Here is a 27,631-nt window from a genome sequence, read left to right as displayed (position 1 = left end):
AGGGAGGGAGGGGGGAGGGAGAGAGAGAGAGAAAGAGAGTGAGAAAAGCAAGCTGGACTTTAAGGGGACAAAGAGGTGGGACAGGGAATAGAGACAGTAGCTCCAAAATGAGAGATGGGTGACCCACAGGGCAGCAAACTGAGAGCCTATATGTTAAGGTGCCATAGAGACTATATCATTAGTCTTCATGGCTCTTGTTAGTCGTCAAGAGGTTTTTCCATGTGGCTTCAGCTCCTAAGGCTCCTGCTTTGTTGCTGCTTGCTTTTAGTCCCTCCTGCATGCAAAGTTATGTAAGACTCTAGCTAGCCCCCGTGATGTTCGGTTCATCTTCCTGGCTGTGGCCCAATGAACAAGCAGAAGGTGCTATGAAAGAATCCAGTCACATAGTGTAGTGGGATGCTGGAATTTGGTTGATTTGAGTATGGATGAATACTTTCTTTGGGAATGTCAGAGGAGAGGAGCACTGGGCAGGTCAGCCGCAAACCCCAGCTCCAGGAGGAGCTCCTGAGAAAGGCTGAGAGGAGGCTGAGGGAAGGAAGCAGAAGAGGTTAGCGTACAAGACGCTGGAGGAAGAGAGTGTTATCAAGAGAAGGCATTGAATGAAGAAATGAGCTGAGAAAGTGTCTTCATCAGAGATGAGAATTGTAACTCCAAGAAAAGAGTTTTCAGTTAAAAAAAAAGTCAAAAATCCGACAAAGGAAGTAATAAGTATCCCGATGGTCCGCTCACCACTCGCAATCAGCAACTCACATGTTGGATTGCTATACTATCTATGATGTGCCTGAGTGTGTCTGTGTTCACAGATATACAGTGTCTTTATATTGCAATGATCTCATGGACAAAAATTAGCACCATTCACCCCGTAGGCATGTCAATCAAAGATGAACTAAATCCATGTGGCCTAGTATACCATGCTGACATAGGTTTGTGTAAGTACAGTCTACAGTATTCTTACAAGGAAATTACCTAATAGTGAGTTCTCAGAACACATCCCTGTCGTTAACAAATGCGTGTTTAATGTGCGTTACAGCTCGCATTACGAACATCACAAAAGGCACGCAGAACATACGGCATGTAAATGAGGGTTATTTTTCTCTGGAGGGGGATGCTCGGTTTTTTTTTTAAGGTGATCTTGGAAAGTGACAACATCCAAGGTGTACTGTGAGCTATGTGAAGATGGAGGCATGTTGCTAGAGGCATTTCCTGCAGTACTGCTTATCATGCAACTGAACCTTGTCTTATTCTTCCCCCTCTCCTCTCCCCCTCTCCCCTCAGTGGAATGGAGCCTGTCTAAAGACTTTTCCCCTTTGGCTGGGGAGATCGTCATGGACAACCTGCAGACCCTGAGGTGTACAATCACAGGACTCACCACGGTAAGTGTCCCCCTGATGAAGTTGGCATCCTCTGCCTTTTGCACAAGGATGCTGGTAGCTGATGCCGCCTCTCCATGCAACAGCCAACACCCGGGCCTCTGGCAACAACTGCCATTCGTTAAGCATGATATGTCTGGTATCCATAATCTGAGTCTGACAAAGGGGTGAGCAGACAGCATGAACCACTTTGTAAGCTGCCATGTTCTGAGGAGATCAGAAAGAGGCTGGCCTCACGCGGGCCTGGAAAGCTGCTGCTTTCTGGATCACAGTCTAATCTGCAGGGGGATCAAAGGCTCTGGGAGATCCAATTTTGACTCCCTGTCTGATGGTAAAAATAACAGCCTCATCTGGCCCTCATCCCCACCGCCCCATTGAGAGCAGTCATCAATTGGAGTCACACAATTTCCTGAGAGAAATCCTTTCCCCCTGATTAAAAAGGAGGAAAAAAAACTGAATCTGCTACTACTGAAAAGAAACTTATACATGCCAAGGTACAATCTCCACATAACATAAACTAACTTGAAAAGCTAGAACTAGCCATGTTTATTTGTTTAACCAATCTAAACTTAAATATTAATTATTTATGAAGCACAAATGAACATCCAAAATGCAAAAAAAAAAAAACACCCAATATATCTGCTCAGATTGAGAAAACTCTGAATATCCTCAAACAATTACAATTCAGAAGATATTACATATATATTCTGTTATATACATGTATGTGTGTAATATATATTATGTATATACATTATGCATGTTTGTATAATCTTAATCAAGATCTTTTCAATGTAACATTAAGCTTTTAAAATCCAATTCAAATAATTAATATCTTAAGGCTTTCACATGGGAGGAGCAGAGAGATATTTCTGTTGTTTTCTTAGAGGTTAGCCAATTAAAATAGTTATCTGTGCTATATAATCCTGAAACCCAGCATTAAAAAGCTGCCGTCCAGCTTATTCTAAGAGAATTCTTGGTGGTTTGGTCACCACCAAGAATCCTCATTTTTAGTCCTAATCGCATGTCTACACCAGAAAGCAGAACTGTGGATTACCAGAGCAAACAAAGCCCCCCAAGTGGGTGGCCCCAGAGATGCTATCAACTGAAGACTGGCTCCAACACCACCGCCTCACAAGGAACCCCAGGGAATTTCCATTGCTTAAAAGAAAAAGTGATATCATGATAAAAATGGAAAACTCTCCACAGAAGGGTTCTCTGACATCTAAACTAGCTTCTCTGGGGATGAGGTTTTTCCACTTCGCCATCCAATGAGAGCAGACATTATCCTGAGCATATAAATGCCTGGAAGTGAATTTATAGTTCTAGGTCATCCCTATAACCCCGATTCACATAAAATTCAATTTTCAATGTTAGAGAAAAGGGTGTTAACTTCATCATATGGTAAGGCAATATCATTGAAATCCTAGCAAACTCTCCACGAAGATTTTTTTTTTAATGCAAACAACATTTTACGTTTACAGCAAGCAATCATTCACCCAACATTGGCTTCTCTCATGCCCCTTTGGTGTCAAAGAAAAAAAGAAAAGAAAAAGAAAAAAAAGCAGGAGAAAAGAAATCTCAAAGCAAACATTAAAGCCATACAAAACATTTTAAAAGAATTATCAGTCAGCAAAAATCTACTCCTTATTATGCCATAAAAAGATACTAAAGAAAATAGGCTATTCTTTTAATAGTGACTTTAAAATTTAAGTCACATCAGAAAGTTGATTTTTTTCTATGCCTAAACAGATGAATAAAAAAAAATGTCCCTTGAAGCACTATTTATTGTGGCACAAAATAGAAAGAATTCCAGAATCCACCAGTGAAGGACCGGCTGGACGGAGGAAGGCCCTGGCTCACAGTGAAGCACTATGCAGCCACTAAAAGGATGAATCCTGCCTTCCAGTACTAGTCTCCAATGACATTTATTGTAGCTTGCTAATTTTCTAAAGTAACTTGACCAGCTACAGGAGCTTGGTGGTTGTTGCCTCTGGGGAGGGGAAAATACGTAGAAAAAGGTGAGGGTGGGAGGTTGCTGTTGTTATTAAACCTTGTGGAATTATGTGGCTTGTAAGAATTTGTGGTTTTGTGTGTGTGTGTGTGTGTGTGTGTGTGTGTCTGTGTGTGTGTCTGTGTGTGTGTCTGTGTGTGTGTGTGTTTTATTTTATTTTGGTTGGTTTTTTGCTTGTTTGTTGATTTTCTAAAGAAAGAGAGATAGAAATGTTGAGTTTGATGTAGCGAGGTCCTAAGAAGAGCTGGGGGAGAGGAAACTGATTAGAATACATTATATGAAAAAATATTTTATACATACAAATGAATATATACATATACATGTATGTATGAGTATATATATGAATATATGAGAGAGAGGGGGAGGGGAAGGGGAGGGAGTGAGCGAGGAGAGAGGGGAGAATTGGCATACAATTTAGGAGCACTGGGGAGTCAGGAAAAGTAACTATGATATTCTAATGATGAGTTCTAGGAAGTCCACAGACACTAAGCGAATCCTTCAGATGTGGTGAATCTAGCGCTTGGTGCAGTCTCCCATGCCTGATGCAGTCTCCCATGTCTGATGCAGTCTCCCATGCCTGATGCAGTCTCCCATGCCTGATGCAGTCTCCCATGCCTGATGCAGTCTCTCATGCCTGATGCAGTCTCCCATTTCGATTCTTTGCAGGGCCAGCAGTATTTTGTTCAAGTCTCAGCTTACAACATGAAAGGATGGGGACCAGCACAGACCACGACACCCGTGTGCGCCGCTCCCTCCAGTAGGTGCCTCTCCCTCCAGTAGGTGCCTCTCCCTCCAGTAGGTGCCTCTCCCTCCAGTAGGCGCCTCTCCCTCCAGTAGGTACCTCTCCCTCCAGTAGGTGCCTCTCCCTCCAGTAGGTGCCTCTCCCTCCAGTAGGTGCCTCTCCCTCCAGTAGGTGCCTCTCCCTCCAGGATGACAACACTTGCACTCAGCTACTCCATCCCTTAGGTGTCCCTGCCAGCTCCCCTCCCCCACAGCTTCTCAAAGCAGCAGCTGAGCCACAGAAGAATAATCCCTCTGCAGAAATGCTCACAGGAAGGCAGCTCAGAGGAGAGAAGGGGGCATTTGAAATCACAACGGTTTGCTAACAACAGTGTCTTTCATTAGTTGTCCCCTTCAGAGGTTACTGAGAAGCTCATCTTCAACTCACTATCTGTAGAATGGGTTTGAATCATATCCTTTCAAAGGGCTCTGTGGGGATGGAGAAGATGCCATGATCGAGACCAGCCCAGAGTATACAGCCCATTTTAGTGCTTGTCTTCCTTCCCTTCCTTGCCAGCAGTTGACAAATCACACTGATATCCTAGAGAATGAAATCAAACCCCTCCTACTTAATGACATTTAGCCAAAAGAAAAGTTGGATTTTTTTTTTAAATCAAGTTACTCTGCCACAAATATAATCTCTAACATTTTTAGTGGTGGCTGAGAAACTCAGCAAAGACCTCTTCCAGTCATTTGAAGACTAATAATTTGTGCCTGGTATGTTTATTCTAACTCCCTGTTTGGCATAACCAGAAAATTTAATTAACAAGAACAAACATCTTCAGAGAGACAAAAGAGCAGACTCTTCTTTACAAGGAGCCCAGCACTCTGGATTGTATTTTCATCTTTTCAAAAAGTTACTAATGCCATAGGCAAGAGTCCAGTCATGCGTTTCTTGTAAGAGTGAGACCTGCTTAGTCATTTATGGAAAGCAGCTTGCTTCTTATGCAAGTGCCTATGAATACCCACTCCCCTTTGCCTCACGTGGGAGCTAGTTTAAGGAAACAAAGACGCAGATAAACAGTTCTGCACAGAGCATGCAGTGCAGCAGTTTATTCACACTAGCTAAATATCGTGTGTAGCAAAGAAAACAAATGCCCACTACAAGTGTCATAGGGAAGTGTAGAATAGTCACATCCATATTAAAGATCCAAACATAATCAGTCACTAAAAATATCTAAAACTCATTGTGTAGAGATGTACAAAAATCCTATAGTACAGCTTTGATGATAGTGATGATGATGATGATGGTGATGGTGATGATGATGATGTAGGAACTCGATTCGTTTTTTTGTTTTTTTTGGGGGGGGGTTGTTTGTTTTGTTATTGTTGTTGTTTTGTTTTTCGAGACAGGATTTCTCTGTGTCACCCTGGCTGTCTTGGAACTCACTCTGTAGATCAGGCCGGCCTCAAACTCAGAAATCTGCCTGCCTCTGTCTCCCAAGTGCTGGGATTAAAGGCGTGCTCCACCATTGCCCTGTGGAACTAGATTTATTTAACCATTAGTTTACCTATAATTCGCTAGAGTGTGTCTAGATCACTATGAAGATTTATCACCCAGAGGGCTAAGGAAATGGTGAGAGACCCTGTCTCTAAAACCATGATGGATGGCAACTAAGGGAGAAACCCAACTTTCATCTCTGGCATCCACATGTACACATACATGTGCTCGCACACACGTACATGCATACATACATACATACATATATACATACACACACACGCACACTTTTACAGTAGATGCCTAAGCTATGAGTTTATGTGTTTTCTTGTTTTTGTTCAACTATTATAACAACCTTTTATCCAAGACAAGGTATGAATCAGGTGATAAACGGTGGGCTTTATGTGCAGTGTCTCTCCTTACCCTCACAGAGGTCCCACATCTTCCCTATTGCCTTGTGGATAAACACCACTGTCATTCTCATCTGTAGCTTTATCACCATCAGAGATAGCCTTTTAAAGACTCATTAGTTTGGGGCGTTAACCTAAGAACTTTATACCAGGAGCCTTGATCTCTTTGATGATGAGGGGGCTATTAACATAGAGGCTTATTGACAGACTCCGACTTTCTGAACTGTAATTCAGATGGGGGTTTTCTCAGAGGCCACATCACTGGCACACGGCTGAACCGTGAGCCAAACCCGAATTTTGTCAAGACCCTTCCATGTCTCCTACAGAAACTAGAGCCCTATTATCAAGCAGAGGAGTGGGCTGAAGGCCAGTCAACCATGTCTGCCTCCTCCAGTAGAATTGAGTGGCCCTGTAGGGTACACACGGCCTTGGACTCCCAATGTCAGTGCTCTCCAAGGCCCCTGACTCCCTCTTCATTTGATGATTTCATCGTTAGACATTTCCATGGCTGAAGATTTATCAGAAGCACACACTGGAAATTGCAAGATTAAGACACTAAGGAACTGCCGGGCAGTGGTGGCGTACGCCTTTAATCCCGGCACTTGGGAGGCAGAGACAGGCAGATTTCTGAGTTTGAGGCCAGCCTGGTCTACAGAGTGAGTTCCAGGACAGCCAGGGTTATACAGAGAAACCCTGTCTCGAAACCCCCCCTCGACTCCCTGCCAAAAAAAGACACTAAGGCACCAACCCTATCAGAAAGGGTAGGGGTGTTATTATTAGAGGTGGAACAATAGAAAGCATATATGCATACACACACACACATACACACACACAGACAAGTCTCGGTTACCATGGACGCACAGGAGGGAAACTGATTCCAAAGGCACACTCCACACAAATTCCAATCCACATAGAAGGCATTAACTTCTAAAGCTCAGATGCTGGGGTTCTGTAAGCTACACATTCAGTTTGGACCACTCTCTCAAAAGCTCATGTGTAGACCTCTCTCTGGAATGACAAGAACGGTTGTTTAGGGCTTAGAGGAGTCATTTATGTATTGGTAATTAACACAGTGAGTGGCGATGCTTTCTAAAACAGTATGTTTGATTACCAAGGGGAGCTGGCAAAGAGCTGAAAGCTTACCATATGGTTAGAGTCGCTGCAGACATGCCATATCACTTGGAAAGAACAATATAAAAACACTCTCGTTCTATGTATAAACAGAGTATGACATTGTGATGTAACACGTATCAGTATTCAGATATTTACTAGAGGACAATGTACTCTAACAGGACAGAGTAATTGGAAATTTGGTAATATGTTCCAGTAAGCCATAAAACTTTTTTTTTATATTTTTACAAAAGGTCTTAATGTGTTTTTATAGACTTATGTTATATGGTACGGTACATAATAAGAGAAAGGCACCCAGACAGGCTTGTCTGAGTTACGATCAGGAAAACCCTGATATGGCCAGCGAGTGTAAGCTCTGCATTGTGTTGTGACTGAAGTGTCTCATTACCAGAACAGTGAGCTGTATTATGTGGAACAATCTGCTCTTTTCCAACCATGCAAAGTTTATTCCTGTCAGGGTCCTGATTTCTTAATATATTTTCAATTTTCTCCCTCATCCCTAAAGTCTCCTATTTTTGTGTAGTCAACAGAACTTTCCAAACATCCATGAGGAAAAAGAAAAAACCCCTCATTCTTTCCAAAATGTTGGAATTGTTCAGCGCACGCTTGGGCTGCAACTGATGTATCGTAAAGTCATCAGGGCCAGCTCACCTCCAGTGTAATGGGGCTAAGCTGAAAAGCCTATTCCACCAATCCCCACCCCGCTCCCTGGACTGATGACAGCATTAAGACTCAGTAGAACAACGCAGTAGCATGTTCAGGTGCAAGTTCTAACTCAGCCACCCAGGGGTATTACGTGAACACAGACTCCTGCTCATCCTTAGTGTGCCACGAGCACTTGAGAGGTAGGCCTCCAACTACAACAACAATGACCCGTGCAAGTCCTTGACGGTAATGTTTACTCTGTGTCCAGATGCAAGTTATGCCATAAACAGTCTAAAGGCCTCTGGCAGCTAAACTCCACAACCTTCTTGAACACCATTGTGCCTGCATTCCCAATGCCTCGCCGATGGGATAACAAGCATTTCCGGTGTGCTGGGGATGCTACTTGACTCACATTCTTTCCTTTTAATCTTATGCTCCAAACGAGTTTAAAAACCGACTTTGCAGAGGAGAGTCATGAGGCAAACAGAAGCCCAGTTGTGGCTCCTGCCCACAAGGAACAGAGTCTACAAAAGGCACCTGTGCCAATCTTCTGTCTCCAGAGTTGACCACAACTAAGCCCCAACAGACAAACTCCAACTAAGACCTAACTCTCTTGCCCAAAAGAAATATAAATATGCGCAGTATAATGAAATGAACGTGAACACCACAGACAAGGTCATTAGATCACCCCACGGTGGGTGCTGGTGGGGCCACCAAGCTGACAAACAGGGCTGCAATGGGGAAGGGATGTTTCAGCTTCATCAACCTCAAGGTAAAAATGAAGAACTATCCGTAGGAGAAAAGGAGAAGGCAGAAGGACTTGAAGATCTATGAGGCCTCTTTCTCCCTAGATAATCATCAGCTGTGATAAAAACTGGTGTTTCCCTACTGAATGGCCTTCAAGCCTTATTTACAGAATGTCTGTCATGGGACAGGCATTGTGCCAGATCCCTAATATAGTTCACGTTTCGTCCTCATAAACCTTTCATGAGACAGACACCATCCTCATTTTTCAAATTAGGGAGAGAGGGCCCTGTCAATAGAAAGGACTTGCCTTCAGTGAGCTGGGAACAGAAAGAGCCAATGGTCACACTGGAGTTTAGTGGACCCCATGACCTAACTTTACCTTATGCTGCCTGATCTAATTTGAACCCCTTCTGGCCTTAGCTGACCACCAATGATATCCCTCCAAAATGTATATGTTTCCTGGGGCCTTGCATGGACCTCTGTGAGATGCTTGTGCCTAACTTCCATGAAGTACTTGAGTGTCTGAATGTAGAAGGTGCTGGCACTTTCAAACAGTTCCGTCAGGGAGGGGCTTAGGGGAGGACTGGCGTCTCTGAGGCAGAGTGACTAGCCTTCACAGGGATGTACTTGAAGCTGATGCTTTTGAAATGTTCAGACAGGAAAACCAGAGGGGGTAGAATAGGTAAAATAGGAGCAAGGATGGACAGTGAAGTGACTGACCGGCTGGAGAAAACTGGAGGGCTGGAGACAGCAGAATTGCAATCTTGACATTAGTCCCATATGAGTTATTACTCTCGATATCATTATAGCCAAATGGAATGAAAATAGGAGGAGAAAAATCTCAGTGGGGACTGCAATTTAAATTTGCCATGTAAGCTAATACTGTATATTTAGAGCCTTAGCAGACAGGGTGGTGGTGGCTCAGAGTATGTACAGGGGTTGCTGTGCCAGCTAACCAAAGCAGACATTCATTAGAGCAAAATGTAGATTTCCATTTCTTGGCGTCTGACATGGGCTCTTTCCTTGGAAAGAAATGTCAATTTGGCCAAAAGTGTGAAACCTACAATAAAAGCATTGGGACTGTGGATTTCATCTAGTCTGCACATTCCCCCCACCTCATCTTTCCTACTGTGAAAATCCAGCTGAAACTTGGGGTGCTGAATGAAGAGGTAATGGCTACTTATTAGGACAGGGGATGCTAAGAAGGGGAGGGAGGGCTTGGAGAGGAGATACTGGACTTCCAAATTCCCTATTTCTTTTGGCTTTCAAGTATCATTTTCTCCTGCCCCCAAACTGCCCAACACAAGAAGCCAACCACAATTACTGTTTTGCACAGGGCTCTGAACAATGGCAGCTCCCAAACTTGCGGCATCGCCTGCCAGTTCTGCGTGTGCTGGGTGCTCATCCACGGAGCCTGTGGGCAGTGAACACAAAACCCCAGTACCCCCGGGCAAGGCAGGGCAGGGGCTGCCTCGGCTTTCAAATGTCCCTCTGTTTGTTTCTTTTATTCAATAGACTGGAAAGACTATGACGACAGAGAGCCCAGACACAAGGGACAGAGCGAGGTTCTGGAGAGCCTATTGCAGCAGGTCCGAGCCCTTCATCAGCACTACAGCTGCCGGGGTAAGGATAAAATCTGTGCTGGGCCATCGGCTGAGGTCTCGGTGGCGCCGGTAATTTTAGCAGTTTCCTAGCTGGGTCATACCTTCTCATTCATCAGGGAAAAGGAGATATTAATATTTGTACATCTGGAATCACTTTACAGCACTATCTTGCTTTAACCGTTCCACGGAGCCTTCCCTCTCCTTTTCCTCCCCTTCCTCTCTCCTCCTCTCCACACAAAACATTTGAAAACAAGCACAAGGAAAAAAAAAGGCTTCTGCTACCGATCTCTTCTCTCTGAACTGGCCCTTCACAAGACTCCTTCATGGACCCTGTGAGACAAACTCCCTCAACATTTCACCCCCAAGCATTGTAGAGGGAGCTCCAACGATGACAACCAAAACAAGCCTTCACATCAATTGCTAAAATTGCTTCACATCTACCCTGCCAAAATTTCATCCTCACTTTGGCCATTGCAAGAGAGGCTAAGTTGATCTGCCCAATGTCAAAATGCCAAGCTGTGGCCTGGGACTTGTGGTGCCATGTCCAGCTGTCCTGCAGTGCCTCATTTGTGTCCTCCTGAACTTTCATCCCACGTTGAACTTTAGTCTTCCTCCATTCCAGTGTTTGGGACGGGAGTAGAGCTCACCTCCTGTCCATTTAAGCCCTGCTTCACCCAGAGACTCGGTGAGATGCTTTTAAAAGCTTCTCTGTTGCTTGAGCTGCTCAGATGGGACAGGGTCAGGTTTCTGATCTGTGTAATGATTCGTGGAAGAGGCACTTAGTTTTATTTGGAGAATTAAAGCCTCCGTAAAGTTTTCATTTTCCATGTTCCCATCAGATCTCCAACTACCCTGTGCTCCCTGGATTCAGGGCACTGCTGAGCCAGCTGGGTAAAACACCCATGGCTCAAGCTAAGATGCTGTGCTTGCCATTTAGACGAGGCATAAATCATACTCAGCATTAGCAAAAAGTTTCCCAATTACTATATAGCTCTGACAACAGGGCCCTTCAGAAACACTGGCTCTAGCTGGAGATGAGGACAAGTGTTTGCAAGAAAATGGTGTTTTTCTAATGAGTGGCTCATTGGGAGATGTAAATATGTCTGAGAGCAGCTGGAAAAGAAACCCCAAGTGCATTTTGCATTCCTGGGTCTCTGGGAAGATTTGACATCTCCCCTACCCCACCTTCCACAAAGGAGACCTGCAGCATTCTATGCTGACCAGGGTCCACTCAGTTCTGGGTTCCTGGGTTCATTTCATCAAGTTGGGTGTCACCTGGGTTCCTCTCTTTTTCTGCCTTTCTCATATTCCCCTGCCTAGTGACTCCTGTAAGAAAGCATGGTAATTCTAACAATAGGACAGATGTTCTTTACAATCTATAGCCACTTTGTGTTTGGTATTCTTAGGAAGGGAGTTGAGACTGCCCATGTCCAGGAGGGCTGGTTTTTGATTTGCATATTACAAAGGATTCGGATGCTCTGCCTAGTATTACTATACAATTACTATCCAGTAACCAGGAAATGGTTTCCTGGATATCTCAATTATTTCTGTAGTTTCTATTCAACTCTTATCATGAATGCACACACCTCTTCCACAACCACAGCTGTACACATAATATTAGGAATGATGTAGCTAAGGAATAAAGTAGACCTTCCCCAGAAGGAACAGTTTTGAATTTGTTGAAGTGTATACTGGGTACTGAAATAATACAGACAATGTGAGAGGTTCAGCTCAAGAGCTCAGATCAGGTAAGATTAGGAGACACCAAATTCTTCATCCCTCCTGAGGAAATGTAAACTAGACATTAGAATATTAAAGACTGCCATAAAGAACCTGGCAAACTTTGGTTAACCAAGTGTTTTCCAGATTCTTCAGCCATATAAACCCTTTGCCATAGAATTAATATTCTGTGGTATAAACTTTGGGAAAGGTAGACCTATGACCCATAAGAATTAAATAAATTACCTCAAAGACAAAAAATAATGCTTCTAAGATGCTTCAACATAACTCAGAGTTTCAAAGGACAAACAGAGACTACCCATGGGGAGCAACAAAACCGTTGTTTTGAATATTCAATTACATCGAGATAGTGGCGGTTATTGGGGACATAAACCTTTATAAACTCGCCATAAAGAAAAAAAAAAAAGGTTCTACCATTCAGAGTTTGGGGAAGAGCATTTAAATTAGCCCTGATCACAGCTTCTTCATCAGAGAGTCAGGCTGTCTGGCCTGCACTGTTGCCAAGAGGTGATGGATTCAGTACACCCAGCACAGCGGAAGCCCCTCACAAACTCTAGCTCACCTTCAGTTATTGTTCTTGGAAGGGGAAAATGGCGCCACTCTCCATCCACAGCAGTTGACTGGCACATCCTAGCATTAAAGCATGAGGGGTGAATCCACTGTACTGAGCTGGGGTACTCACCAATACCCAGCAGCCTCCAGTGCGAAAGCCATAGAAAAGCATCTGTCCTACTCCCTGAGCCCTGTCCAGTCATTACCAAGGCCTTTCAAGTCCTTACTATATGAAGTCTATGCCTCCCGTTGGAACTTTGTTTTCGTATTTCTTCCACCACTGCCCCTCTTCTTCTTTCCTACTAGAATTCTAGTTAGTTAGAGGTTGAAATCTTTAAACCTAGTACCCTTGCTTTCTTTTACCACCCTCGATCTTGGTTTTTAAGGTTGGATCTCAGCATGTATCCCTGGTTGACTTGGAAACTCAACAGGCAGACCAGGCTGGCCATAAACTCACAGTGATCTTCCTGCCTCTACCTCTTCAGTGCTGGGATTTCAGCTTGTGCATTCCCTTAATGGTGCCCCCGACTCTCTGTTCTGGTACCCTTCTGCTCCACTTTCTCAAGAAATTTATCACTTGCATTTTCTAAGCCTTCTACTGGATTTTTAAGTTGCCGATAACATTTTTCTTTCTGATAACACTTGAAGTAGTCAAGGCACTTTTGTTCTACTATTAAAAAATTAATAATCCCTGCTGTTATCCGAGTTCGGCATCTCGTCTTTCAGAATGTTACTGGCAAGCTCTACTTCGTTCCATGTTGTATTTTTCTCAACACAGTCTCCTGTAGGCATAAATTGCTTTGCAACCTACTTTTAATAAGGGTTCAATGTCTCCTCTAGTCCAGCAGAGGTAGTGGAAGAGAAAAGTTATTAGGATATGGGAGAACCAGACTTGTTCAGCAATAGTTCTTTGGGGGCAAACTTTACCTTCCTCAACAGTTCAGTCCCATAGCAAACACCAAATATGATTTAGCATCTGTAGACCAGTCCTCTAGGCAGGCAGATACCACATACAAAACTGGCAGCTACAGTCAGTAAAGTCCTTTCAGCAAGCAGACACCAGGCATGAACCAGCAGCTGTAGTTCAATCCTGAAGGAATTACAAAGCTTGCCAACCAGCCTGAGGCGAGGCTGCAGAAGCAGCAGACTGCCACAGGAACCTCACAAGCAGTTTCCGGTGAGTTTCTCTCAACGGTGGTGTTACCACAAGTTGAGTTCAACAATGCTATGTAAGGTGAACCAATACATCTGTGTCTTTAGCAAAGAATAGCAAGGCAGAGAAAACCAAGGCTCAGTGATCATCTCCCACTGTCAGTGGGGTCATATTTATACTCCTTCATCCTGGGCCCTTTCACATGTTTGCTATACCAAAATATCCTTTCACCTATGTCTGCTTCAGGAAAACATTCTCTCCTGTGTCTGCACCAGCAAAACATCCTTTCACCTGTGTCTGCTTCAAGAAAACAATCTTTCACAGTTTGCTTTAGCAAGACATCCTTTCACCTGTGTACCCCAGCAAACCATCATTTGACATCACTGACTTTCCAAAGAAACTAGAAGTTTCCTCTTCAGTCTCCCTTCAGACTTGTTCTTTTCCCTGGTCTGGGGCTTTGTGTTTTCTGGTGGGTCTATTTCTGAACTGCCTAATGAGCCTTCAGTGTTTGTTCCCATTTAAACAATGAGAGATCAATAACCCCTGGGGATATGGACAAGAAACTTTATTCACAGGCTTCACTGTCAGGTGAACTGATGTCACGCTTTCATTGGGAAATCACTAGTGGCATCTGTGGGTGTAATCCCTGCGAAATTCTCCAGAGACATTTCTCCCGGGGTCCTGTCTAGAGAGCATAACTTTCAGTAAGCGTGCTCTGAGAACAGACTGGGTAAATGGTATATATGAAAGCATAACTTTCAGTAAGCATGCTCTGAGAACAGACTGGGTAAATGGTATATTCTGTAATGTTCCCTGAGCCGCCGGAGCTGTGATGTAGATATATTGGCTGAGCCTGGTCTCTCCAGGATCTTGAGATATTCTCATAAGTAACCATACATACTAGAAATGACTACCCCAGAATACTAACTGTGGTTATATGAAGTGATGGAATGGGTTGAGTAAATTTGCTCCTCTTCTGTCTTTTTTTTCTCTCCAGCTCTTCTGTAATGTGCTCATATTAATCCTATAAGGAAAAGATCTAATTGGATATATAAACTAACAAGGCAAACTTTGGAAGGGCTGAGAAGTGGTGAATGTTAGAGAGCCAGCTGGTGGAGGATGGGGAGGAAAAGGGATTGATTCCCTCTCTTTTCATCTTACTTGATAATAAAGCACTTACCCTGAGAGTATAAACAAAAGGCCTTAAGTGGTTTCCCTTGGTTATAAATATTGCTCACCTCCAACATTTGTGAAGAGCTGCTCATTGAGTCAACTACTCGGGTATTAGTGATTTTTACACAGCTTTGACAAAAGACCAGGCAGAAAATGCTTAAAGGAAAAAGGGTTTGTTTTATCATATGGTTTCACACCATTGGAGAGGAGGGCATGATGAAGCTCTTATCATGGAGGCAGGGGTACAGGGAAGCTATTGCATTCAGTCTTTGGGGAATGGAAAACTAAGAGAGCAGAATGGACAATACTTCTCTCTCTCTCTCTCTCTCTCTCTCTCTCTCTCTCTCTCTCTCTCACACACACACACACACACACACACACACACACACACACACACAAAGACCTGGCCCTAGTAACCTACCTCCACCAGCCAGGCCTCCCTCCCCTCCCAAAGCCTGCAAACCACCAACACCCCCAAGCAACTTCACTAGCTAAAGACCAAAATTCAAAACATGAACCTATTAGGGCCATTTCCAATTCAGGCCATAGCAACTGGTATCTCAGTAAGCTGGACCCCTGTATGACATTGGTAAGCGAGACCACAGCGACAAGGGAAGCCAGGAGGAGATAGGAAGACAAACCAGGAATGTCGAACTGTCAGATGGAATTTGCACCGCGTCTTCTTTCTACATTCCAGAAAGCTCGAAACTGCAAACCACAGGCCGCAAGCAGTCAGTGTCAAGGAGCCTGAAGCACCTATTCCATTCCTCAAACAAGTTTGTGAAGACCTTGAAACGGTGGGTCCTAAACACTTTGTCTAGGAAGTCTTAACATCTTGGGAATGGACTAGCTGGAGATCTAAGGGGAAACCAAGTGGAAATTTTGTATTTTTATTGAAAGAATGAATTCTCCTGAGAATTTGGGCAAGATACCTGTCTCTAAGTTCTAACCAGTAAATTTGTGACACATCACAAAAATATGTTTCCAGGTTTATTTTCAATTCAGCTTGCAACATGTCTAAAACTAACTAATTATATATACATGTATATATATGTATATATACATATATATATAGTGTGTGTATATATTTAATATATACATATAGTTAGCTATAAATGTATATATAATAATGGAATTAATTATATACACATATATGTATATGTAGATATACAGATATAGATAACTTCCTAAGACTCAAGTTTGGTAAAAGCAAACAGTTGAAGACTTTTTTTTCTTCCTCTTTTTCTTTGCAGAGGACTTTACATAGCTGCTATATTTTATTATAAAGACAATATGTTAGTCACCAACGAAGACCAAATACCAATCGTTGAGATAGATGACTCTCACACCAGTTCTATTACACAAGATTTTCTCTGGTTCATGAAGGTACACTGAGTTCTCATTTCATTTTTCTTTCCCTATTTTTCACCAGAGTTAATGCCCATAAATCTCTGAAGCTTTAGCTGAGGGGTTTCTCACGATCAAAGTTTTGGAATGGAAGTAAATTATCTCAGCGATCCCTTACAGACCCACTATGCTCCATGTCATTTTCTTTTAAAGGCCAAAGCAGTGTCTCCACTACATTTTCAAAGCAAAGAAGCGTGCATCCTGTCAGATTGTGTCTCCACTGTTCAGAGTTATGGGATCATTTGGCAAAGACTAAAATGTAGATCTGACTGTTTCATTAGCATTCAGATCTTTTTCCAATTGGACAGAGATCAAAAAGTTGTTTCGTGTGTATCTGAAAATGGAGAGGAGAACAAATATCAGGGGGGGTCAGGTTTCCTCCCCCCCTCCCGCTTTGCTTTGATGCCACAACCTAAATCATTTGCTGGCTGGGACGATGATTTGACCTCGTGACTTCTTTTGCAGCTGTCTTGTATGTGGGAAGACATCAGGTGGCTGAGGCAAAGCGTGCCCATCTCCATGTCCTCGTCCACTGTGCTGCAAACTCGGCAGAAGATGCTTGCTGCCACAGCCCAGCTACAGGTGAGGGGTCAGGCTTGAGCTCTGGACAGTGTCTTCAAACTGGAAGCACTCGGTCACCAATCTTACTGAAAAGGAGAAGGGGGTGGACATCTCTCCTTCTGCAGATCCCTGGTCACGGGAAGGCTTCTTGGACAGGTTGAGCTATGCACTTACTCATGGTGGGCTTTGGTATCAAATCCTAAACAAAGAGTGACGAGGTCAGAGTTCTCCTTTTGATATTTATCGGCCAACTCATTTCTTCTTCAAGGGCGCATTTTCGTTGCCTGTAGAACAAGGGGAATTTGACAGGATCACTGAAGGACCGGTGCTATTTTGTAGGAGCATTTGGAAGGGATCAGAGAGCAGCAGGGGCTTAGGGCAGCTTCCTGATGTGCCATTTCTGAAAAGCCTGTGCATATATTTGAAGCTGAGGGCCTTACAAGAACATTGGGCCTCTGTCAGTGATGTGAATCTATGCACAAAATTGTCTCTTATCATCTCTAGAAATCGGCATAATGGGAGAGTAAGCCGTATTTGGCTAGAGGGGCCACACCAACCATGGTATGAGAAAGAGTTCCTAAAAACTCCTCGGGCTCCACTCCCAATCTCAACTGCAAGAATTTCTCCTTTTGAATGCCTGCAATAATAATTTACCCTGTGACCTCATAACAATGACCATGTTGCTAGGAGAGGTTACATTTGCCCCCCTTTGGTACACTCCATTGCACAGACCTTAACTGTCTCGTGTCCTCAATGGCTTTACAGATTTCGGTGGAATTCTTCACTACAACTCACTCTTGATTGAGAAACGCCTCCTACAGTTTACAGAGACGCTCTTGGACCTGGGTCAGGCTAAATTCAGAGCACTTTCTTTCATCACTAACCCACCCCGCCCACTTGACTAGACTATGCCACCATCTTCCAAATGCTTTTTTCTTTAAGATAAAGGACATTTCCATGAGGCTCAGCACTTTCTCTAGCCCACTATCCAGCTGGGATAGGCCTGGCCAGAGGCTGACCCAGCTTAGAATTTCAAGCAGAATTCTTTGTGGTGTGTTTCTTGGAGTCTTCCTTGAAGACTTCCGTGTGCTATCAGCAACCTGAGAAGAACAGGCTGTTGCGAACTACTATAGTCAGATGCTGACAGACACCATAAGAGGAAGTGTGACCCTGCTCAACCCTCACAACCCTCTTGGGCCTCCTCACTCCCCGCTCCAAACTTCTGATCGCACCATCTTTTGAGACTAATTTCCCTCTTTACCAAGCTGAGAGTCCTCGGTACATCCCAATCACTCCTTGAAACTATTCTAGATCATTCTCTTGAAAAATATATATGTAAGTCTAGATCTATCCAACATGTCTACACTAAAGTAGTTCCGCATGGATTTCTGAAAAGAAATAGATCACAGGTGTGAAGAAGACTGACTGGCTTTCTGCTATGCACATGGCCAAGGTTCTCACCTGGGATGCTGTCTGGCGATCCCACTGCGTTTTTATTAGTAACTCTTCTTCTCATGCTATAAAGGACTATTCAAAATATCTTCTTCATTCCTCCACCTTCCTTCCCCACATCCTCCATCCTGCCAACAGGTGACCTCATTAATTGTCCAAGTGATGGGAAGGCTTTTCCACCCTGAACCTTCAGAAGCTTTCCAGACGCTTGCCTTCTCTTTTTCCTCGCCTGTTCCCATCCAACCTCATCCTCCCAACTAAAACCTCGCTCCTCCACGCATGCTCTGAATCTCATCTCTTCTCTCTGCATTTTAAAATGCTCCACTCAGACTGGAGAGGTGGACCACTGATGAAGAGCACTTACTGCTCTTGCAGAGGACCTTGTTCCCTGAACCCACATCAGGTGGCCCATAACTGCCTGTAACTCCAGGTTCCCTATATCCACACCAGGTGGCCCACAACCACCTGTAACTCCAGGTTCCCTAAATCCACACCAGGTGGCCCATAACCACCTGTAACTCCAGGTTCCCTATATCCACACCAGGTGGCCCATAACCACCTGTAACTCCAGGTTCCCTAAATCCACACCAGGTGGCCCACAACCACCTGCAACTCCAGGTGCAGATGGACCCATTGCCTCTGCCTTTCATTGGCACTGCATTCGTGAGTATAGATCCTCAATACAGACACATATATGTAATTAAATATAATAAAGATTAAATCTTTAAAAAAAAACCCTCAGCTTCAAGTTAACTCCATGCCGAAAGTACCCTCAGATACCCTTTCAGCTACTAGCCATTTTTCATTCCTCACACTAACTTTCTTGAAAGAATTACTTAGATCCTCCTTCTCCACCCTCTTCTTTCCCCATCAGCTCTACTGCAATGCATATAAAACTGCACTGGTGGGACAACAGTTATCAAAGCAGACACTGCCACAAAGCTGGGGCGCTTCACCCGCATTGTGGGGCTGCACATGTGGGATTTCCCGGGTGTTTGGGGGAGGAAGGAAAGTGGGGCTACAATCTGACATTTCTGAAAAACAGCTTAAAGAAATTCCCAGCACTTGGAAGGCAGAGGAAGGCAGATCTCTGAGTTCCCTGGTCTACAGATAAAGTTCCAGGACAGCCAGGGCTACACAGAGAAACCTTGTCTCAAAAAAAAGAAAAAGAAGACATAGTTTTATATTTTATTTGAAAAGAAAGTGAAATGTACAAAAAAGTTTAATTCGTTGATTAACTAAAATTACCTAAGCAAAAAGTATCAGCATTTGGGTGACGAGTCAGGAAGAGAAGGACTGAAGAGAGAGCAAGCCCCGCCCACACTCCTCATTCTGCCAGGAGAATGGTGAGGCCTGTCCTCTCCAGAAGATTCCTTCCTAGGAAGCTTCCTCCTCCACACGGAGAGAAATCTAAAATACTTATCCTGGAAAGACAGTGCAGATTGTTTGACATTAAACATTCCTTTTCCACAGTTCATAGAAATGAGAAAGAATTGGAGAGCAACGGCTGACGTGATTCATTCTTACTTTTTCAAGTAAAAAAAAAAAATCCCAAATTTCACTTTTTCTAGTCCACCCTGGGCTTCAAACTGAAGGTCTTTAACAATGGTGCCTCCTGGCCACAGCTAATTACTAGTCACGAAGGCCTTCTAACTAGATGTTTTCTTGCTAACCATCACACAGGTCTCCTTCCACTTCCCCAGGTAGGAGCAGCAAAAGCCAGGTTTGCCTAACATAGCGTGACAAGTATTGTCAGGATCTATTTCTCCTTTAGGCACAAGGGAATAAATGTTATCCAAAGCATTTTTATATCAAAGAAGAAGACTAGGGCGATTTTTATTGCTTTCTTGTTCAAATAATGTATTAGAAACCTATTCAGCTGGGTATGGTGACATACACCTTTAATCACAGCACTCAAGAGGTAGTAGTAGGCCTGTGAGTTCAAGGACAACCTGGTTTACATAGCAAGTTCTAAGCCAGCAAGGGCTACACAGTAAGACTTCTCTTCCGGGGGTGGGGGGTGGATAGGAAGGAAGGAACAAAGAAAGAAAGGTAGGAAAGAAAGGAAGAAGGAAGGAAGGAAAAGAGGAAGGGAGGGAGGGAGGGAGGAAGGGAGGGAGGGAGGGAGACTTTTCCAAACATGACAGTTAGCAATCATAAGTTGACTTTATTCATAAACTTATTCAAATGATCACACCAGTGTTAGTCCATCGTGAATTATGTGCTATGTGTTAAGGAAAATGAATAAGTCAACTATAACTGAGTTCTTCCTGTGTACTGTGCAAAGGACCCAGAGACACAGAAGAGAAAGAGCCATGACTCTGGACAGGTACTTCAATTATATGCAGTACAGCCAGACACATACTAAGAATGTTGTAAACAAGACAGACGGTAGGAACGAAAAGAAAGAATCGTGAATTCTATCCAAGATAAAATTGGAGGGCTTTTACATGGCTCTGACACATCTGAAAGTAACAATTTAAAGAAGTAGAGGACATTGTTCTGCCACACAATGTCAGAGGTCTCTACCCAGTTTGTCTCTTCTGCTGCTTGGCACCTGAGGCAAGACAGGATATCATGGTCATGCACATGTGCAGAGGGGGCTACTGATCTGAGAGTGACCAGAAAATATGAAATAAGTGAGGATCCAGGGACACCATAAACCCTTGAAATGCACACTTTTAGGGACCTACTTTCCCACCAGGTCTCATTTTCTAGTTTCGTTACCTCCAATAATGCTATCAAATTATGAATCTATCAATGGTAGAATCCACTAATTAGACTGGAGCCCTCGTGATGCAATCCCCTCTCAGTGAGCCTGTGGGGAGATATTCCATATTTAAACCATAACATTGTCAGGAATGTCTTCCCAGAGAAAGTACAACTTGTCTGGATCTAGAAAATATAGTCAGAGACCTAGAGAATATTTCAATTACAGCAGATTTGTAAAACCCTATATTCAACAGGGTAGCAGGCTTGAGAGTTTGTGAAACACATTTGCACGTGTTGCTTGATTTAATCCTTGAACACTCTCTGAGTTTAGCCAACATGATACCTAACCTGTAAGGACCTTTAAGAGAGTGAAGCTTGGGACCAGAGAGAGTAAACAGTCTAATAGGTAATGAATGACAGCCACCCTGGAAACTCAACACCTGTAGGAGTAAAGTCCTAATAGTGTGCTAAACCAATTCATTACTGGCTTGGAAACCCAATTGTTAAACATTCAGAAACTTTGAAGACTTATTGTCATACCCAAGGTAGCCCAGAATGGACTACACTATGGAGACTGTCGCTTATTACAAACCAGCCACCCCACTCCTGGTTCTTTTGTTTGTTTTGGTATTGCAGTTCACCAGCACAACACTGCTCATATATCAACCCGTCTGTATAGAACTACAGTGTGACAGAGTTGTAGACTAAAGATGTGACCAAAGGGGTGTGTGTGTGTGTGTGCATGTGCGTTATAAGTAACTTGTTAGAAAAGAAAAATCTGAATGATTGGGCCACTTAAGATTTAATCTCACCAAATGCATTTTGTCAATAATTCTTTATGAAACTCCTTGCTTATTCTGTGTCTGGTCTTTGTGAGGAAAAATGAAAGGCTTAAGACACAGTCCCTGTCTATGAGGGAACACTCCATGGTATGAGATTTGAAAATTGGCCAGCTGGCTCATTTATCTTTAGCTCAACCTTGTCATTTTTTACAAATTCCAGTTCTACATGGGCTCTCACACCAGCACATTATCACATTGTCATTTGGGTGAATTAACACCACACACAGACAACACACACACAGACACACACAGACACACACAGACACACACATACAGACACCACATACACATACAGAGACACACACACAGAGAGACACACACAGACACACACATATAGACACCACACACACATACAGAGACACACAGACACAGAGATACACACACACATACACACAGAGATACACACACACATACAGACACACACACACATACAGACACCACACACACACACACAGATACACACACACATACAGAGACACACAGACACACACACATCCGCAGTGGTTTATATGGGATTTGATTCTAACCATCTAGCACTCTTGGCTAGAGCTCTCCACCCTCCGTTCATCTACACTTCCTGTTTATTTTAATAACCCATGATGCCTCAGCTCCTTCCTATGCTATGTACTATCCTTCTCTTCCTATTTTCCTAAAAGCATTGTCTGCTCTGTTGACAGAGTTTATAAGCAATTTCAACAACCAATTCATTAGGCAGAACTCCCTGACATGCAAGTAAGTCAGACCAGGCCAATCCTGATTAAAGAACTTTACAGGTACTGCACAGTCATCTGGGGACCTCTGTACAATGTGCTACATTGTCAATTCACCTCTCCATCTTAAACAACCCACCTCATACTCGCTTACTGGAGATCTCTTGAAAACTCCACAAGGAGCATACTTGAAATATCAGACATTTTTCTTTAAAACATCTGGGATTCTCTTCAAGTGCTGGTCACTGAGGTTTATGTGCTGGTGTGTCAGTGTGGGCAAAAGATATTTACAGATATTGAATTTGCTTAAAAAAATATAATGTCTGTGCCTCTTGCCATAACCTTTGCAGGCTCACAGTGAAGACTTTTGAGCTTTCTCTTAAGCACATTTCTGCAGTCCCACCTACGCTGGGTCTAAGTCTGAAAAAAAGCAAACAGCTCTTCAGAAATTCAGTTGTTCTGTGTCTTTTGTTGTGGTCCTGTTGCTCTGTTTTATGATATCAACTGAGTTACCAGTAATCTGTTGCTTTATAGAATTTACTTGGAACACACAACTTGGGAAGACTCTACTATGAGCCTATTAAAGATCGCCATGGCAACATCCTCATAGTTACCATCAGAGAAGTGGAGATGCTTTATTCCTTTTTTAATGGCAAATGGATGCAGATCTCAAAACTGCAAAGCCAGAGGAAGTCTCTGTCAACACCTGAAGAGCCAACAGCCTTAGATATTTTACTAATAACCATCCAGGTATGTAGGATTTTTTTTCCAAGTTCCTGATATTTGTGATTCTGATACATTTATGGCACCTTTAATACAATTCACCAAGAGCCATTCACATCAATGGTGACGCTGTAGAGCCCTGCGGTGAGTTACTGCTCAGATACCATACATAGGAACGAGGCTGGGGCTTGCTTTCATTGATCTCTGTCTACATATAGAACTGGTCAAACCATCTTAAGAGCGGTCACTCTGATGCCCTGACAGTTATGAGTTACTTTCACATTACAATGACAAAATTACATCCCCCTCCCCAGAGAAACAACATAACGGGAAAGGTGTATTTTGGTTTGCAGTTTCAGATTATTACAGTCCATCATGACAAATGCATGGCACAGTGGCTCAGCCATGGTGGATCAGGAAGTCCTGAGTGGCTGGAACTAGGATTTGGGTGAGGCTAATAACCTCCAGCTACCCTTCTCCTGGTGGTGAGCTACTCCTACCACCCAGGTCCTGTTTCCTGAAGGTCCCATAGCCTCCAAGATTCTACCAGTCAGGGGAATAAGCAATCAAAACATGAAACTCAAAACATGATGTACAATTAAGATACAAACCTTAATACCAGTGAATCCATGAGAAGAACTGGGAGAAGCAAGCAGGGAGTCTAAGAAGAACGTTGCAAATATTGCCTCGGTGCCCGAGTGGAGTGTAACAGTATGGGGATCACACACATCCATATTTACTCTTGCCTGTTCTTCATACTACCCTCTTACAACAGCAAGGCACAATTAACTCCATTTTAGGAATGAGATGGTTGGGGCTCAAAGAGGTTAAGGGACACAGGGCGGCACACAGAGGTAGACTGAGTGAGGCTAATGAAGCTTTGTCCCCAATAGTGTTCACTTGCACAAGCCCTTTTCCAAGGCTCCCAGCACTGCAGCACTGAAAGGTTTATATTCTTTTTCTGTAGCATTTCTTTATTAGGGGGGAGGGAGTATGACACAGTACACACTCAGAGGTCAAAGGACAACTTGCAAGGAGCAACTCTCTCCTTCTACCCTGTGGGTCCTAGGATCCAGCTCAAGACATCATGGCTTGGAGGCAAGCATCTTGACCTGCTCAGCCATCTCACCAGCCCTCTATCCTTTGTCTGAAAAACAGGATCAGAAACTGCATTAGCCTCGGATGCTGCAAACCACAGAATGTGGCCCTAGGCACAATAGCGTCAAAGTGCCAACATTGAGAGTTCAACTCAGACCAAATGGTAAAGGAAGCCTTCTTCCAGCTGTCAATCACATTCTGTGGGATGAGTGAAAGACTTGGGAGTAAATAGTAACTTGGGATTTTAGTAAGGGGTAGAAGATAAGAGCTCCCAATAGGTTATTCACAAAATTCACACTGGAGCAACTCGTGCAGACCTGGGCTAAACAGCAGCCCTAGCCACAGGCCTGGCTCCCCCAGTGGCTCACATTCAAATGTGACAGGGACTTCACAGTGCTTCTCTTTCATTATTTTATTTTATTAAAAAATCCACTGGTTGAATGGAATTCATCAATTGGGTAGAAAACATCTGCCCAGAGCAACCATGGGAGTATATTTATGAACAAGTTCGTTCTGAATACCAGGAAAGGAAGAGCCCTGTTCCACACAGACAAATCCCAACCTCAGCCACACTAGCTACCCATGTTCACCTTAAATAACTTACTCACTTACGCTCCCAAGGAGTGTCTAATGCAAGAATGAGCCTGGTCACTACTTGGCCTGGCCCCAACCAGGACAAAGTCCAACACAGCACAGGTAATCTGAGTGGTCAAAGCTGGTAGCTCTGGATTTGATATGTAGAACCTGGGTTCATAATGTTGGGGGGGGGGGGGGCGGGCAGGGATCTAGACACACTCCTGGCTCCTCTCTTCACCTTTTATAAGCAAGTGCTAAAAGAAACGTTTAAGAAATCATAATAAATTTAGTTTTTACAGGGTGACTAATACACTAATCCCCTATAGGGATAAACTGAGGTCTGGGCTACCTTTACTCCTAGAAACACAGGCCCCAGCATGATATAATACCTGGTTTCTTCTAGACTTATTACATTAAAAATGTGTTACAGGTGCAGAAAAATTCCAATCTGGTGAAAGGTTGTTAGAGAAGGAGACCAAAAATAGAGGCAGGATCAGGTTTCCACACAGATCCAAGTGGAAAATTCACCCCCTGCTGACTGGCGCATTCCTGCTTGATGTCATTCCCACCCACCCCCTCCTTTCTCCTCCCCTCACCTTTTCTCTCCCACTTCCCAGGCAGGTTAGGCTGGATGGGAAATGGACAGTAAGACTCTTAGGGTTGGTGGCCAAACACTGAAGACTGGAGACATAATTCTATCAGGAGTTGGCTTCACCAACCCAACGTGAAGGCTGAGCTAGACCTTGGTGGCCCAAAGATGCCTGGGTACCTATTCCAGTGACAAGCCAAACTCTCTTCTCTCAAAAAATTGAAGAGTATAAGGCATCCCAGCGAAGGTCTTGGCCTCTTCCTGGTACCTCACAACACGCTCTTTGTATCCCTTTGAAACTAGGGTGACAAAAAAAGATAAAAATAAAAAAGAAACTAGGGTGACTGGGTAGTATTTCTATTCCATCCCTTCAGCTATGTGGCCAGAGGGAGTTCCTCTCCAGCCCTTTGTCTCCTCTTCAGCAAAGAACCCTACCTCACAGGGTTCTGAAGATGCCATGAAATGACACGTAAGCATCAGGAGAGTAACTGACACAGTAAACATTCACAATTTTTATTACTTTTCTACTTAAGAAAATCCAAGCAATACTAGTCTTTCCCCAGATCACTTCCAATCCAACTCCACCTTGTTGGAGAGACCTCTGCTACTGGCTGGTCATCCCTTGAGGTGTTTTGTCATCTTATCTACATTTTTGTAACAAGTAAGAAACACTTGGGAAGTAAAAGTTGTTATGGACAAACCAGAGTTCCACTGAGCAAACTGATTGGCAGTGAAGGTGTTTCCCACCAAGAAGGCCACTCTGGGATGATGCTTACTCTAGGCCCTTCAGGGGTCACTCCAGGGGCTGGATATCTTGAATGGGCAGTTGTCTAAGGACATTTGTTTCATACACGTGTACTGTCTATTCAACATCGCCACATCTATGTTATCATTGGATTCTCAAGAAAAGCCAGGGAGGCTAATGATTCTGTGTCCAGGCCACATATGAAGATACACATATTTAGGAAATAATGTGCCAATGTCACATTATCCAAAAATGAAGAGAAAATGCAGGAGTCACCCCCCAACACACACACATATACCTAGCCTGGAGCCCTTCCCATTCCACTGCGTGGCCAGAGGCTCTTTGTCTCCTTTCTTCACAGGCCATCCTAAGGAAATCTTGCCTGCCTCTGTTCTCTGCTTCCTCTCTTTAGGCATGACTTGTTACCACTAGATGTCCAGTATATATTATCTCATCTGCCTTTTCTGATGTCTGGACTATACATTCCCCCTACACCCTTCCTACACACACATCTAACATGCTTATCAAAAAGGAATCTCGGGGCTGGAGAGATGGCTCAGTGGTTAAGTGCACTGACTGCACTTCCAGAGGTCCTGAGTTCAAATCCCAGCAACCACATGGTGGCTCACAACCATCTGTAATGAGATCTGATGCTCTTTTCTGGTGTGTCTGAAGACAGCTACAGTGTATTCATATATAATAAATAAATAAATCTTTAAAAAAAAAAAAAGGAATCTCAAATATCAGTGGGAAAGAACTAGCAGGGGTAGAAGTAAGAAACAAGTGAGTTCACCCCTGTGAATATGAACACTATTTATAATCACCAAAGACTATAAACAACCTCTAGTCTCTAATAGCTTCTAAATGGCCGAGTGAGTGTAACCATGTCCTGGAGAGTTATTCAGCCATGTCAGTGAGTCAGGTATGATCCAGGTTACAGCCTTAGATGAGCCTTGCACTCTACATCATACTAAGCAAAAGAAGTCGGATAGGAAACATCACAGGTTATGTGACTCCAATTGTATGCTGTATCTACAATAAGCAAGATCAACAAGACAGAATTCCTGGAGGCATGGAGAAGACAGATGGGAGAGCCGTGTGTAATGAATGTGAGGCTTCTTTCTAAAGTAGTTAAAAAGGTCTGGATGTTGGTTCTGACAGTTACACAACCTTGCCAACATGCCAAACACTGATGAGTATAATGCTTTACGAAGATGAAACTTAATGAGTTACACCCCATTTAAAAGAAGAAAAGATGCAGGCTGGAGAGATGGCTCAGTGGTTAAGACTGCTCTTCCAGAGGTCCTGAGTTCAATTCCCAGCAAACACATGGTGACTCACAACCATCTGTAATGGGATCCAGTGCTCTCTTTTGGTGTGTCTGAAGACAGCTACAGTGGACTCATATACCTTAGATAGATAGATAGATAGATAGATAGATAGATAGATAGATAGATAG

The 27,631-nt window shown here is 43.5% G+C and overlaps 1 protein-coding gene across 1 annotated transcript in view; it reads left to right on the top strand.

The window, feature by feature from the left end:
* The window catches only part of Ankfn1 (ankyrin repeat and fibronectin type III domain containing 1), a 151,493-nt gene that overhangs the window by 84,968 nt on the left and 38,894 nt on the right, over window positions 1–27,631 (top strand). The window contains exons 6-12 of the mRNA XM_028772483.1: window positions 1,276–1,373; window positions 4,048–4,138; window positions 10,051–10,158; window positions 15,455–15,554; window positions 16,011–16,143; window positions 16,630–16,746; window positions 22,976–23,191. Coding sequence (XP_028628316.1) covers window positions 1,276–1,373; window positions 4,048–4,138; window positions 10,051–10,158; window positions 15,455–15,554; window positions 16,011–16,143; window positions 16,630–16,746; window positions 22,976–23,191 — 863 coding nt within the window. The remainder of the gene's footprint in view (window positions 1–1,275; window positions 1,374–4,047; window positions 4,139–10,050; window positions 10,159–15,454; window positions 15,555–16,010; window positions 16,144–16,629; window positions 16,747–22,975; window positions 23,192–27,631) is intronic.

The sequence above is a fragment of the Grammomys surdaster genome, unplaced genomic scaffold (assembly GCF_004785775.1).
Source record: "Grammomys surdaster isolate TR1022 unplaced genomic scaffold, NIH_TR_1.0 213, whole genome shotgun sequence".
Lineage (NCBI taxonomy): Eukaryota > Metazoa > Chordata > Mammalia > Rodentia > Muridae > Grammomys > Grammomys surdaster.
The sequence above is the reverse complement of the archived record's forward strand: the minus strand, read 5'-3'. Positions and strand labels throughout refer to the sequence as shown.